The sequence below is a fragment of the Tigriopus californicus genome, chromosome 5 (assembly GCF_007210705.1).
Source record: "Tigriopus californicus strain San Diego chromosome 5, Tcal_SD_v2.1, whole genome shotgun sequence".
Classification (NCBI taxonomy): domain Eukaryota; kingdom Metazoa; phylum Arthropoda; class Copepoda; order Harpacticoida; family Harpacticidae; genus Tigriopus; species Tigriopus californicus.
The window spans coordinates 5,250,937-5,264,793 of NC_081444.1; the positions used below are offsets into that span (position 1 = coordinate 5,250,937).

The 13,857-nt window shown below is 41.2% G+C and overlaps 3 protein-coding genes across 3 annotated transcripts in view; 1 reads left to right on the forward strand and 2 right to left on the reverse strand.

Moving 5' to 3' along the window:
* LOC131880630 (uncharacterized) overlaps positions 1-3,767 on the reverse strand; it is a 40,104-nt gene extending 36,337 nt beyond the window's left edge. Inside the window, exon 1 of the mRNA XM_059227309.1 lies at positions 2,071-3,767. Within this exon, the coding sequence (XP_059083292.1) occupies positions 2,071-3,024 (954 nt within the window). The 5' untranslated portion in view covers positions 3,025-3,767. The remainder of the gene's footprint in view (positions 1-2,070) is intronic.
* A 4,716-nt stretch (positions 3,768-8,483) lies between these two features.
* On the reverse strand, positions 8,484-11,367 carry LOC131880089 (solute carrier family 28 member 3-like; the record flags this gene model as incomplete). Its single annotated transcript, XM_059226595.1, is given in 7 exon segments — positions 8,484-8,910; positions 8,982-9,186; positions 9,301-9,890; positions 9,966-10,326; positions 10,396-10,700; positions 10,767-11,066; positions 11,134-11,367. Coding segments are annotated over 7 exon segments (2,262 nt in total). The 3' UTR covers positions 8,484-8,622.
* Positions 11,368-12,507: 1,140 nt separating this feature from the next.
* LOC131880094 (uncharacterized) lies at positions 12,508-13,722 on the forward strand. Its single transcript, XM_059226602.1, has 3 exons — positions 12,508-12,786; positions 12,863-13,174; positions 13,274-13,722. The coding sequence occupies exons 1-3, from the start codon at positions 12,600-12,602 to the stop codon at positions 13,639-13,641; spliced, it is 867 nt and encodes a 288-aa protein (XP_059082585.1). The 5' UTR covers positions 12,508-12,599; the 3' UTR covers positions 13,642-13,722.
* The last annotated feature ends 135 nt before the right edge of the window (positions 13,723-13,857 follow it).

The window sequence follows — 13,857 nt, forward strand, 5'->3', positions numbered from 1 at the left end:
GGTGGCTTGACTGCCCGACTCAATGTCTACGTAGGCTCTGCACTATCAAGGGATGGGATGGGGGAAAAGCGAGGTCCCATGTCAGGGAAAATACTGCTTGAAACTAACCGGGAACACTCCACCGCAAACTTATTTACTGTATACAAAAAGCTATTTACTCAATGATCCAAGTGAATTAGAAGGAGGAAAGAAAGATGAGAGGGTCGCAGAAAAGGAGAGGGAGAAACAGCGAAGACGGGGATTGAACCCGTGGCAAAAATAGAAGAAGAAGGGAGAGCCTTGAGGCGATTACTTTGATCATGATATTATAATAAAACGCTTGTCAACTGTCAAAATAGTGTTGCAATATAATCTGGATACTATAAGGCCCTTTCGAGATTTCAAGATGGTGGTGAGCCCCAACCAAAAACGCCAACCAGGAGTTGTGCCTTGTCCCTTACTCGCTCACACATGTTCCACAATGTTCCTTTTTTGTTTTACAGTACTTGCCTGGGTTGGGCTATATGCCCGGATATATCTGATTGCTCTACCAGCACAAAAGAAACAACTATGTGTGTGGTGCCGACACAGCATTGGGGAGAGAGGGAAAATGAAACCTTTTGATCGATGGAACAGAAAGGGGAGGGTTCCTAAATACGACCCAAACGGGACTTTTTCCAAATTTTGTAGAGCCATTCCGAGGAGCGATCGGGAGCATTTGCAGAATTGTTGAAAGGAAGGATGTAGCAAAATACTGCATTTTATGCACATTTGCTCCATGAGCATTGCGACAAAATTCAGAGAATATAACACTGTCCATCTCTCTGAACACAATCTAACTAAAAAGAACAGTGGTTGTTTTCCTAATCAGCTAGACTTCATGTGCAGGTAGATCTAAGAAATGCTTTGCATCAGCATAACTCTTAACCTGGCACAAGGTGCCATTAACCCCAAAAGGTTCTTTTTAGAGGAAACATGAAAGTCTCACCTGCCTTCATAAGATGGCTATTAAGATTAATCCCCACTAAGGTGGAGTGGAGACCAGGAAATTGCTCTGACTTTTACGGACCTCAGAAGCTTTAGGAAATCATTACCAAAGGAGTTTCACTCAAACCCCGTAGGTCCTTCATCCTTCAGCACTGAATATTGAATGAAAATGGGGCTAAGCTTATACTTTTGGACTCATCCCTATGCTGAGCGATGAAAAAACGCCATTCACTCTGATAGTTGGCAAGAATATTAGGAGCCTAGTGGGATTGCAATAAAACTCTATTCCTGGGTCTGGGACCTTTCTCCAGAAGGCATTGGGAACGATTCCACCAAATATGATGGATCGAGATAGCTTGTTTTAACCTTTTGCGGTGAAAATTTCTGCTATTGCTCATTAAGAAGGCCGCCCAACGCCCGCAACGTGTGGAACAAAGCGAGCTGATTTACTCTGAAGAAAAAAGCACGTTCCACGAGGAACGGAACGCAAGGGCGAAGAAGGGAAAAGAGGCTGAAAGAGGGAGAAGGAGAGGAAGAAGACAAAGAGGAGGACAAGGAGGAGGAAGAGGAGGAGGAAGTAAAATATTCTGTAGCAGATGTGTATGTACATTGTGCAGCAAGGCACGTACATTCACTACCAAGCTCAGGTTCCAAAAGGACAGACCCAAGGCATTGATGATGATGAGAAGGGGGAGGGGGTCATGGAATCGAGGGCGGATGAGGCAAAGTCAGGTTCCCCTTAGATTCTCCTTGGCATGACGACGGACACGGAGCGGGATGAAGGGAGGAAAAGGAATAAAATATGCACAAGAGGTACTAGGAAATCTTCAGAAGGATCTCTTTTTCGCTCCCTGACAAATTTCCGGACTAGCTCGTTTCTCAGATCTCCTCTCACTTTCTGGGAAAGAAACGACGAAGCTAATGGAACATCTACCAAGTGGTTCCTCAAAAAGAGTCTCATGTGCTTTCTTCATTTCCAATAATAGAAACTCAACTCGATTCGCAGTGAATGGCCGAGAAAGTGATTTTGTGATTGATGTATTCATGTGTGTGGCTTTTTGACCCCTTCATCACAAGTCATGAATAATTGAACTCATATCCTACCTTGGACGTAAAAGGTGGAGCGCACAGCTGGATACTTTCTTGCTTTAGTCGCTCTTTGAGCATGAGTTTCAACCCCGCCAAGTTCCCTGGCGATGAAGGGCCAAGGCGACGGGGGTCCTTGTTGTTGGATCCCACACTTAAATCACTCACACGCTGAATAAGGTCTTCCTCCTCGTGGATATGGTTCACTCGGCCCAAACCGTTCAAAGATTTCCCTGGCATAACACGGACGTGGTCAGGAGTCATTTCTAACAAGGACCGAGATCTCATGGATGCTGGACTACCAGCGTTTTGATTTTGTTGTTCCAGTTCCACTTGGCATCGGGTTCGACTGACTGGACTCGGTCGAATCCGACCATTGGACACGGTAGAAATTTTGGGCTTGGAAGAGGTTGAACTGGAGGAACTCGTGTTCTCTCCACTGCAAAAGTCCTGATCATTCCATGGTATACTGGAGGAGTTTCCCGACGCGATCCCTGAACTTCCGCCAGAGGCTCGTTCGCCACAACTATCATATTCAGGATCCGTGGGGATCAATCCCGAGTCTCGGTTTTTATCCCGGATCAAATAGACCCAAGTGGCCCCTTGATGTCTTAGTACCCTGACAGCATCCAATAGGAAGGACTTATGATGGGTGGACGTGACACCAATGGCCTCCAGGTCTTCAGGGCCGATTTTCTTTACCGTCTCAAGGTCGTCGTAACCGTTATCGATGAACTCTTCCGCATACTGCTCCATCTGGAGGAACGTGAGCCACGTTACCACGGCATTATTAAGCAAATCAGACCTCACCCCACTGGCATAACTGGGCTCGGACTGCGAGATCTCAATGTCGGAAGAGGCTCGCTTCCGAACCTGGCCATTCATTTTTGATGAGTTGGAGGAAGTCGTGGTCGTAAGTACCGACCTTCCGGAGGTTGTTGGGGGCATGGGCTCTATTGCTCGCGTCTTCATTCAGGACACATATTCACTACCAAAGGGCCCTTTCACGCACTCAAAAACCCTAGTGACGGCCTGAAGGGAACTTATCTGTCCTCCCACATTGGGCGCCATGAAACCTGAGCATGAGGTCCTATTTACCTTTTGTTCACGGAATCGTCACGAAGCCAAGTGGATCTTTCTTTATTCATCACATTTGTTGTGTTCCTCATTCAAGCACACTTGTTCACCTTAAAAACAATCGGACCTTTTGAAGCACTTATGTTACGTGCAATCGTTGAAACTCTATCGAACACAATGTAAATCACGGATTGTTCTGCTTTGCTTGATGCTCTAAATGACACTGTTGCTCCAAGAGATTGTTCCTGGCTGGGATCACTCCGCAGAGAAACGAGGGTTCGCTTGCGACGAAGCGGGCGCTCTCGGCCTTTTTTGCCGCGATCTCCCGTTGCAAAAGTCCCGGGGGAATCTACTCATGAGGTTCTTCCCCCTCCCCGTCAAAACCTGCAATGAGGCTCATAGTCCAGTGAGCGACAAGGGAAAAGTGAAGGCGGTTAGGTTGCTCCAAAAAGGAATATAAAGTTGCGTGCTGGAAAACTTTGGAAAAATAGAAATGTTTATGATTATTCTGTCCAACAATGCTTTTAATTGCAACGCTTGAACAAGGGCTCGAAAAGGACAGCCATTTTCTATTTTCTAAATCTTTTTTGTAATTGCAGCTTTAAAACAAGATTATTTGGAAAAATTCCGTCTATAGCATTAACATGATCTGGATCTCAAGAGGCTTTGAGAAACTAAGATGTTTCTTGGTCGACATTTCTGAGTTACAAAAAAATAACGGTTGAATGCAGGGACAAACCACAATCTTAGGGTTGCATTTTCAATGGAGTAACGTCACTTCGTTTTTAATAGGAACAGATAATAGGGCTTCACCTTTCTTTGTTTGAAAATTTGGCCTGATTCGTCGTTTCATTAGAGATATAGATTCCTTGAAAACTTATCTGACCCAGACTACAATCAACTCAAGTTTACATCATCATGTCATGAGAATCACGAGCAAGAATATTCAAGAAGAAACTTTGGAAATTGGCATTTTCTAACTTGGTAATTTCCCAGTTGCAACCATAAATCTATTATGACGCTGTCTTGGAACAATGGGACATTGTCTAACTAGCCACCTTCTTACATACCATGAGAACCTTGATAGTGTATTTACTGAATCCACGTGACCCTTGTGTAAGTACACTGAGTGGTGACGTCAGGGAGGTGAGGCCTAATAGACTAAATAAATCTCACACGTTCGGCAATTTTAAGTCATGTAGAATACAGGAGGACTTTTTTCGTTATTTACAATGGGTTTTATTGTGACTTTCATGAACGCATATGATACTAAGCGCCATTGTTAGAAACCTTAATTCACGGCTATCTGTTCAAGTGTGGCCAGAGAGTAATTTTTAAGTTTTTTAAACATTCGTACCTTTGAGTTGAGTAACTCACAAGTACGAGCTTTAAAAAACCGACCTCAGTATTCAGCAAGTAATTTCTACGGATCAACTGAGGCTTTTGAATAATGCTTCAAGTCAAAGTGATATTGTGAAAACTTGTCATTATAAAACTGCATTTTCAATGTACGTCACTCTCTGTCCATGGAGTTTATTTAACCTCGGATTTCAAAAAATCTAGTGATTGACCCCTTAATTTCGTTTTCCTTTTTATGCACTCTCGTATGAAGGGTTGTTTGGCTGGAGAAACCGTCAAACTTCTTTTTAAGCTCAATGCATGAAAAACCGAACTAGCTAAAGGTGGCCTGACCATATTACTTTTTTTAGAGCCTCATTTTCATAAACTTCATGTAAATTTGGTAACAGCATTAAATAAATAACTTCTTCTGGATAAGTTTCTCGACAAGGGCATCACTTATCAATAATCAGTTTTCAATGTACGCCACCACAACCATGCACACATCACAGGGTAGCATGAGAGGTCACATGTTGGGATTTTGCTAAATAATGACAACGGGGTCAAGTGCAAACGGATGAAAAGATATCCTAGATAGTTGCCATAGAATGTACCGTATGCTTATTCACTTTTTGTACTTTCAAACGAGGTTATATCGAGCAAAATAGAAACTTAANTTACATCATCATGTCATGAGAATCACGAGCAAGAATATTCAAGAAGAAACTTTGGAAATTGGCATTTTTTAACTTGGTAATTTCTCAGTTGCAACCATAAATCTATTATGACGCTGTCTTGGAACAGTCGGACATTGTCTAACTAGCCACCTTCTTACATACCATGAGAACCTTGATAGTGTATTTACTGAAACATCAATGCCACAAAATCTTTTCCCAATGTGGGGGTTAAACAGCAAATTATTTTTTCGGTCTTAAAAGAAAAAGTAACAACACATTCCGAGAAATCTAAAACAGATTTAATATTGCAAGTCATAGAACCAAATCAAAAAACAACCAAAATGAAAATGAATTGGAAAGTAGTATATAGAAATTAAAAATGTATACTTCCTGTTTGATTTTTAAGGTCTTAAACCTTAACAAAGCAAATAGTTAAATACAACTGAATGCAGTCGCCTTTTTTATCTATAAAATGAACACTTAACATGTAAAGTTTGTTATTTTATTCTTTTGAATGCATGAATTGCTTTGGAATTGACTTTTTTGGGAAAGAATGGTAAAAAATTGATAACTGAATATAGGGAAAAGTGAAACGTTACTGACTTTACTTATGTTGAAACCAAAAAAAAAAAACAGTTGCGTCAAAGTAATAAAGTTTAATGCTAAAATAATATAGATTTGTCATTTTAGAATTATGCAATTGTCTAATTTTGAATTTTTATGAACTCAACGAAAAATTAAGTCTCTACATAAAATGCCACTATTTTAGTTTTTTCCTAATGACATTCTCATCTAACGGCAATTTTTTTTGACATTTGTAAGTAGATCTAACTTAGAAAGATATAACCCCTGTTTGCCTTGTCATTTCATGGCTATAATGGGCCGCTAGCAAATCCAAAGGGCCAATTCTTGAACTGCCGGGATTCCAATTCCAGCGGCGGTAAGAAAGTCCCCAAAAAACAAAGAAAAAAAAATGATCTGATCATAAATTAGCAAATCATATCCTGGCTCGTTTCTGTGTTCTTTTCTGTTTTCATAATTTCTTCGAAAAAAGCCTAGTTAATGAACAATAAGTCTTTCAAGCGCCAATCACAGCACACAAGAATCAGAGACGATGTCCTACTTTTTTGTTTTGAATCCACGTGACCCTTGTATAAGTACACTGAGTGGTGACGTCAGGGAGGTGAGGCCTAATAGACTAAATAAATCTCACACGTTCGGCAATTTTAAGTCATGTAGAATACAGGAGGACTTTTTTCGTTATTTACAATGGGTTTTATTGTGACTTTCATGAACGCATATGATACTAAGCGCCATTGTTAGAAACCTTAATTCACGGCTATCTGTTCAAGTGTGGCCAGAGAGTAATTTTTAAGTTTTTTAAACATTCGTACCTTTGAGTTGAGTAACTCACAAGTACGAGCTTTAAAAAACCGACCTCAGTATTCAGCAAGTAATTTCTACGGATCAACTGAGGCTTTTGAATAATGCTTCAAGTCAAAGTGATATTGTGAAAACTTGTCATTATAAAACTGCATTTTCAATGTACGTCACTCTCTGTCCATGGAGTTTATTTAACCTCGGATTTCAAAAAATCTAGTGATTGACCCCTTAATTTCGTTTTCCTTTTTATGCACTCTCGTATGAAGGGTTGTTTGGCTGGAGAAACCGTCACTCTTCTTTTTAAGCTCAATGCATGAAAAACCGAACTAGCTAAAGGTGGCCTGACCATATTACTTTTTTTCGAGCCTCATTTTCATAAACTTCATGTAAATTTGGTAACAGCATTAAATAAATAACTTCTTCTGGATAAGTTTCTCGACAAGGGCATCACTTATCAATGATCAGTTTTCAATGTACGCCACCACAACCATGCACACATCACAGGGTAGCATGAGAGGTCACATGTTGGGATTTTGCTAAATAATGACAACGGGGTCAAGTGCAAACGGATGAAAAGATATCCTAGATAGTTGCCATAGAATGTACCGTATGCTTATTCACTTTTTGTACTTTCAAACGAGGTTATATCGAGCAAAATAGAAACTTAAAGAAGAATCTTATAATGATACTTGTTAAGGAAAAGTAGTAAGGATACCTTAATTCCTACTAACTCTAGTTATTTTTGAAATGCACCAGTCGCCTCCCTTTGAAGGTATTGGGACAGCATGGCATGACTTAGGTATGGAGGTCCTTGATGTTGACCGATCATCCAAAATTGATCTTTCCCCAATAATTAGCCCATACATTCATGGTCACAAAATTCACTCAACCGTGTCTATGAAGTCATCCAAGCGGTGGTGCATTTTTGTAAGGAACTAGTGCAATCCCAATTCCACTATTTGTGGCTTTACACATCTTTGCCTAAATGTACAACATCCCTAATGATGCCCAACTTTGGCTCAACAAATATTTTCTTCATAAGCTGAATATATCGTCCTGGAGCATTTTGTTTTATTCGAAGGACGATGATCGGCTAAACTATTTGTATGCCATTTTTGACAAACCCCATGGGAATAACTTGTTGAATTATGGCCTTAAAGCTTAATTTAGAACTGGTAACTTCCCATCGCAAAATATGTTTAGTTTAGCAGAAAGTTCCTTGATCACAATACATTCTTAATGGGTGTTGCCAAAGGGACCAAAAATGCTCCTTCTTTCTTCCACAAAGAAAATGACATCCTGGAGACATCCATTCTGGGGCCCAATGAGGACCTTAATGAGTTTTCCATGGGCTATCCATGTACAATCTTTATTTATGAATGTTCGGCAAATGACATGAAATATTTTCTTATCTCAAATGTGTCTCTCTTATGCCATAGTTCATGGTCAACCAGGAGAGGAACCTTTACATCAATTTTTGGTAGATTTTAAACGTTAAAATTCTTGCCAGATTTGTGGGAAATTCCCACGAGTAGTGGGATGGATGGATCTTGTAACTTTTTAAATTGATTTTACCATCAACGTTTTGGGTGACATCCTTTTGATTCAGTTTGGGTTTTCTATGTTCCAGTCTTAGATAGGTATAGCTTGGACGATAGGTTTTGGTTATGGTCCTCAGGTTGCTTAAAACGTAGTAAATATTTGAGCCTCAGAGAGTGCTTTTTACGCCTTGCGAATTGCCAATTGCAAAATCAAAATCATCCGAATGTCCTCCAAAAAGCCTTCATGGTTTGAATGGGAGTCCGTCATCTATATGAGGCTCTGACAACTGAATGAACTTCCTCTTCCAAAAAAGGTTCTTCCCCCAAGAAAGGCTCTTCCCTTCCGATGAGGCTCCGTCCTTTCAATGAAGCTCAAATGCAACCCGTTAATTCTCGTTGCCATTGAAACAACGTGAACGCGCAAAGAAAGCGCTTAATACATTTAAGGAATTACACCAACTTCGCGCATTTTACCTGGGGTGTTACCAAAGAAATGGTTGATCCGAAATTCGTTAGCATAACTTGTAATTGGAGTATCAAAAGTAAGGTATATTTCAATTAACAACCGTACCAATGAGACAACCTGTCAGGAAGGTTGATAAGAAAGCAGCGGCCAGACATCGTCCAGACAAACTGATGATTTCTATTCTACGATTTGGAGCCAGGGATCCCAGAGAGGCGATGACTATGGCGTAGCCGGCAATATTCACATTATTTGTGATGGTGAACAAAGTGATTTGGAAGGTTCTCATTTCAATCACTTGTGTGCGGAACAAATGGACAAGTTTTTTCAAGACCATAACATCGGTCCGGAACAATCTGGTCATGACTAGTCCGGATACCTGTAGAAGGTAATGCATTATTTGCCAATTTTAACGAAACAGTTATAAAAATCATATGAAAATAATCTTACCATTTCACAATGATCCCAATCAATTCCCAGGAACCAGGCAAAGGGCTGGAACATTCTTCCCGTCACGTATCCCATGCTCAAATCAGGGCTGCCAAATAATGTTCCGAACCAGTGGACCAATGAATCAAGGAGATAAGTAAAGGAAAGTAGACACATAAGATGACCAACCGCTGACAAAATGATGGATGTGGAGGTACTAGTTGATCTGAAACATTATGACTTACACTTTATTTAGATATAAGAAAACACATGGAAAAAAATCCCCTAAAGTTTAAGGGACTCTCTCCTAATTAGAAGCTGCTAATGGTTAGAAACGTACCGTAAGGCTGCATCCACCACGTTAAGGCTGTCGAGATTTTCCTTGTTTTTCTGATAATGTGACTCTAGCTGCCGTTTGATGGAATAAGTGTTGATCTTGTCCTCGTTGTTTTCCGGCTTCAAAAGTTTGGCCAGAGCCATAGCCGAGAAGATTCCCACAAGACTAATCACAGCCAACTCCCCTCGGTTCAGTCCCAATGTCTCCATGTAGATGTCTTTGAGAATTGCAGGGTTGTGCAACGATATCAAGCCCAATATGTAAATCGAGAATAACTCGGATTGAGTGAGATCTTCCATATGAGCTTGAATAAATAACGGAGCCTCCAAGGGCCCCAAGAACATGAAAGCTACCATGGCCAAGGCTTCCAAGCGTGACACGCCCAAAAAGAAACGACCCAAACCTCCCACATGGCCAATGAGCCAATGAGTGACACCAAGACGTTGAAAAGCAACCGCAATGAAATTGACAAAATAGATGGATATCATGCTGGTCAGGAACACTGAAGTGTAGCTTTGGTTCAAGGGATGGACCTCTCTTTCAAAATCGTTCCAAGTTGTGGGCAGTAAATCATTGGTGTAATTCACATACAACTGGAAACCGATAAAAAAAATTTCTAGTTACACTCACTCTAAGTAGCAAGTGAAATCCTTTGTTTGCAACCTTACCATTCTTCGAGCCAAAACACTATCCGAGTTTTGGATCAACCCTTGTCTTTCCAACAAGAAAGTGGCTCCAAACTGCGGGATTCGCATCAGGGATTGAGATTTCTCTAGTAAGCAACCTAGTCCATCTGCTACCATTGGATATCGGAAAGATATGAGACACAGTAGGAAATTGAAAGTCATGGCGAATCCTACTAATCTCCATTTGATTCGGCTATGCTTTTGCGAGAACAATCCAGCCAAAATGAGAGCAATCGCAACACCAAGCAAAGATATCATTCTTTGGCGTTGATGTTGAGTATCCACGATCAGAAATGCCACCACAGAGATGATGAGAGCTGCTCCGAGAGTCCATGGAAGGTAACTACAAAACAAATGGATATCAGCCTTTGCGTATATGTATGTAATGTCTTATGGCCAATTTCCAACTGACGCAATCACTTGAAGATCTCCAAAAAGTTCCAACACTGGCTTGGAAACGTTTCGCCTGAAGCTGTTCCCCAAGAAACGTTTGAAGAGGAATTTGTAGAGAATGAACGTGTAGAGGACAATCGAGATTGAAAGCAAGAATCCCACATCATGGCACCAATGGATCGTCAGATTATTCTCAATGGAATAGAACAAGGCTCCGATAAGCACACCATTGTAAACGAGGAACAGCATCACACACAAAAGATAACGAACCAGGACTGGATCTTGAGCACAATTGTTCCCATTAACGATTGTACTCTCTTGGTTCTGGATGAAGGATAGGAGTAGGACTAAGATTTTTTGGTTTGTTACTATTGTATATTTTGATCTTACTTCAATCTCATGGTCTTTGTTGGATGACGATGTGTGGATGGTGTCTTGAGCGATGTAGTCATTTTTGGCGTTGTTTTGCGTAATGTTGATCGAATCTTTCCGGAACATTTTGCCCATCACGGTTTTGTACAAATCGTACGTTTTGGAATCTGACCTTCGAACCTTTTTTGTATCCTTTCTGTCCTCTAATTGTGATTTAGTTGTCGGAGTAATCGTCGATTTGCTCAGGATCCCATTATCCAGGAACCCCAAAAATTCATTGGGTTGGATTTCTTTGGCCACTTTATAAGTTTGAAACTCCTAGAAATAACAAAGGGATAAAATTCACTTTTAAAAAGATATAAAATACCATTGTTACCGGACTTACTGGAGAGATTTGGGCTTTGGATTGAGGCAAAGGAAGTTCTTCACGAGGAGCAGAACCAGGTGTCTTGGTCATTGATGGATGCAAACTGTTCCCTTGATCGAGATTCACAACGACTTCATCATCATTGAACGTGTCCACAGTCTCGATGCTAGTCACACTGAGATCGAAAATCCCAGGATCTGGCATAGGTGCCTTGATGATTCTTCGAGACATATCCCTTTTTTGCCTCCTTTCCTTCTTCACCATAAGGCTCTTTCTACTGAACTGACTTTTGACCACAACAACCAGAAGCACTGCATCAATATCAATTGGAGTCCGTTTCTCTAAACTCACAATTCACATCCAATCATTGGTTTCACCCAGACACGGAGTAAAATCACACTGATCTTCGAGTCGGCAAATCTGGGATGCCGACGCTACCGGAGAGCATCCCAAATTGGCCAAACCATGAGATTTTGTTGCTCTCGTCTTCTCATGGTGTTCATTGGCCAAAAAAGTGAAAATTCCCATTTGGTTGCTCCCTCGTCATGTGAACCATTAAAATGTCCTCATTGTGTCTCTCTAATCCGTCTTTAGTTACACTCGAGTACACCAAGACGAGATGACGCGTTCTCAACGCTTGGCAGCTCATCATGAAAGAAATATCACACAATTTTAAGCCAACAATCTTAAAGAAAGATGTTTTACAAAACGTGATTGTCTCGACTCAAATTGCCTCTGGTCACATTTCTCACGTGGCGAATCGAGATCAAAAGGTAGAAGCGAGTTTTATCATCGGTGTGAAATGGCTTGAATTTCGAGGAAAAGGATCTTGTACTCCCATATCAACGCTAGTCGGAGCTTTGCTCCCAGAGTGAACCTGTACATTTATTTCCTCATGCCTACTGTATACGAGTGCTACAGCCATTGTTTGAAGTGGAAAAAGCAAAGTAGGCATTGTATGCTAGTCACATGTGAGACCAAATTTATCGCCGTTCGATCTGATCTCTTTAGCAAATCCTGTTCGAGTCCGGGAAATGAATTCCGAGAAGCCAGGGAAAAAACTCCCTCCAGCCACACCCCAGCTATAAAGCAACTTGTTTTAAATTTTTGTTTTTGTTTTCAGGAATACAAAGTATCTCTACTGTATACGGTATATGGGGAAACGACTAAAACGCGATAATTGCTCAGTGAAATTCCGTATCACCACTTACTTCCTCAATCCTCAGAACTTGTTTCTAAAAACCCTCAGCAGCTACACTGTTAATAACTTTGAGAATCGTTCAAGTTCATTTGAAGATACGGGCGTCAATTCGTGATTATAGTGTGGCTGACGGAGTTCAACAAAACCAAAAGGACGCGGTCGAGTCGAAGAACCAGATTCGGAGGCTAACAAATACTCGGCTTAAAACTGGATTTGCTTCAGTTTCATTCGAGAGTCGGCTGCACTCGCACATATTTACTGGAGGAGAAATAGAAATCCAACCATGAAGTACCTCATATTAACTGCCTTTTGCTTGGCATCCTTGGCCAACCTTGGCCAAGGTCAGAGCCTTTTGAACAAAGCCTTGGGAGTCATTGGCTTGGGTGAAGCCAACAGCAAATGTAGAGAGGCTGAATCCAAACTTGGTCCTGGTCAATGCGCCATCTTGTTCACCGACGATGATTGTCGAGGTAAGCAATTTGCAATTCATATGTGTTAACTTAAGTAAGTCTCGAATTCAGTTAACTTTATCTAATGCAATCACAGGTGATTCATATCCCATGGGAGAGGTGTCTGGCAATCTTCCTTTTACTTACCAAAACCGATTTGAGTCGGTTCTAGTCAAGAAGAATTGTGCTTTCATCGGCTACGACGATTCAATTGACAAAATTGGACAAGGCTTGTCCAGTTTGTTGACCGGAAAGCGAACCAATGAGGAACGACTTGAGTCCCTGGATGATTCTGCCGTGGTCATTGCTCCCAAAGATAAAAACTTGGGCATCGACTTTGATGATGTGGATTCCAATGACAATTTGGAGCAAGACATTGAATTTGCCGCGTGTGCGTGCGGTAACGTTGGTAAGTAGTTTACAATTTGTCGTAAAAATGCAGACAAATTCACGCAACCTTCGCAGACTGAATTGTAACAAAGAGTTAAAAACATTGTCAATTTTTAAGGTCCCTGTCCCGCTGTTCCAAAACATTTGTGTGCCATGTGCTATGACGAGAACGGTTGTGATCGTTCGGATTGGGACAACTTCCTGGGCATCCCCATTACCAATTTGTGGAGCTTGAGCCGTGGCGATGGAGGCCGCAATGGTATCGAGTCCTGCGTCGTCCGCAAAGGCTGCAGTTTGACCATTATCGATACCGATGTTCTGGGCAATGATGGCCAATTTACCTTTACTGCTCCCAAAGATAGCGATTACCATTTCGACATGAACGGCAATCCTAACCCCAAGATCGATGATTTGTCCAACGATGGCGAACATGTCACATGCTCCTGTCCTGGAGAGGTGGAAATGCACATCGACGAACTGGAATAATCTAAATGTCATTCAATCACCAATACCTCTTTGAACACCATTCTTTGACTTGTTTCTTAATAAAAGTCAATTTCAAAGTTTCGTTTCAGCGATCGTGAACATTAGTAACAGTCACAAATGGCAAACCCAGGAAGTTAGTCACGTAACACAGACTCTGACTTTGTGTTTTACTTTGGCGTGAACTGCCTTGCACCGTCAGTCTTTTAAATTAAAAGT

What these genes read in the sequence shown, in the direction of transcription:
- LOC131880094 (XM_059226602.1), top strand. Translation starts at nt 12,600, where the DNA reads ATGAAGTACCTCATATTAACTGCCTTTTGCTTGGCATCCTTGGCCAAC. An exon ending in CACCGACGATGATTGTCGAG is followed by an intron (nt 12,787 to 12,862) that starts GTAAGCAATTTG and finishes ATGCAATCACAG; the next exon opens with GTGATTCATATCCCATGGGA. An exon ending in GTGTGCGTGCGGTAACGTTG is followed by an intron (nt 13,175 to 13,273) that starts GTAAGTAGTTTA and finishes TCAATTTTTAAG; the next exon opens with GTCCCTGTCCCGCTGTTCCA.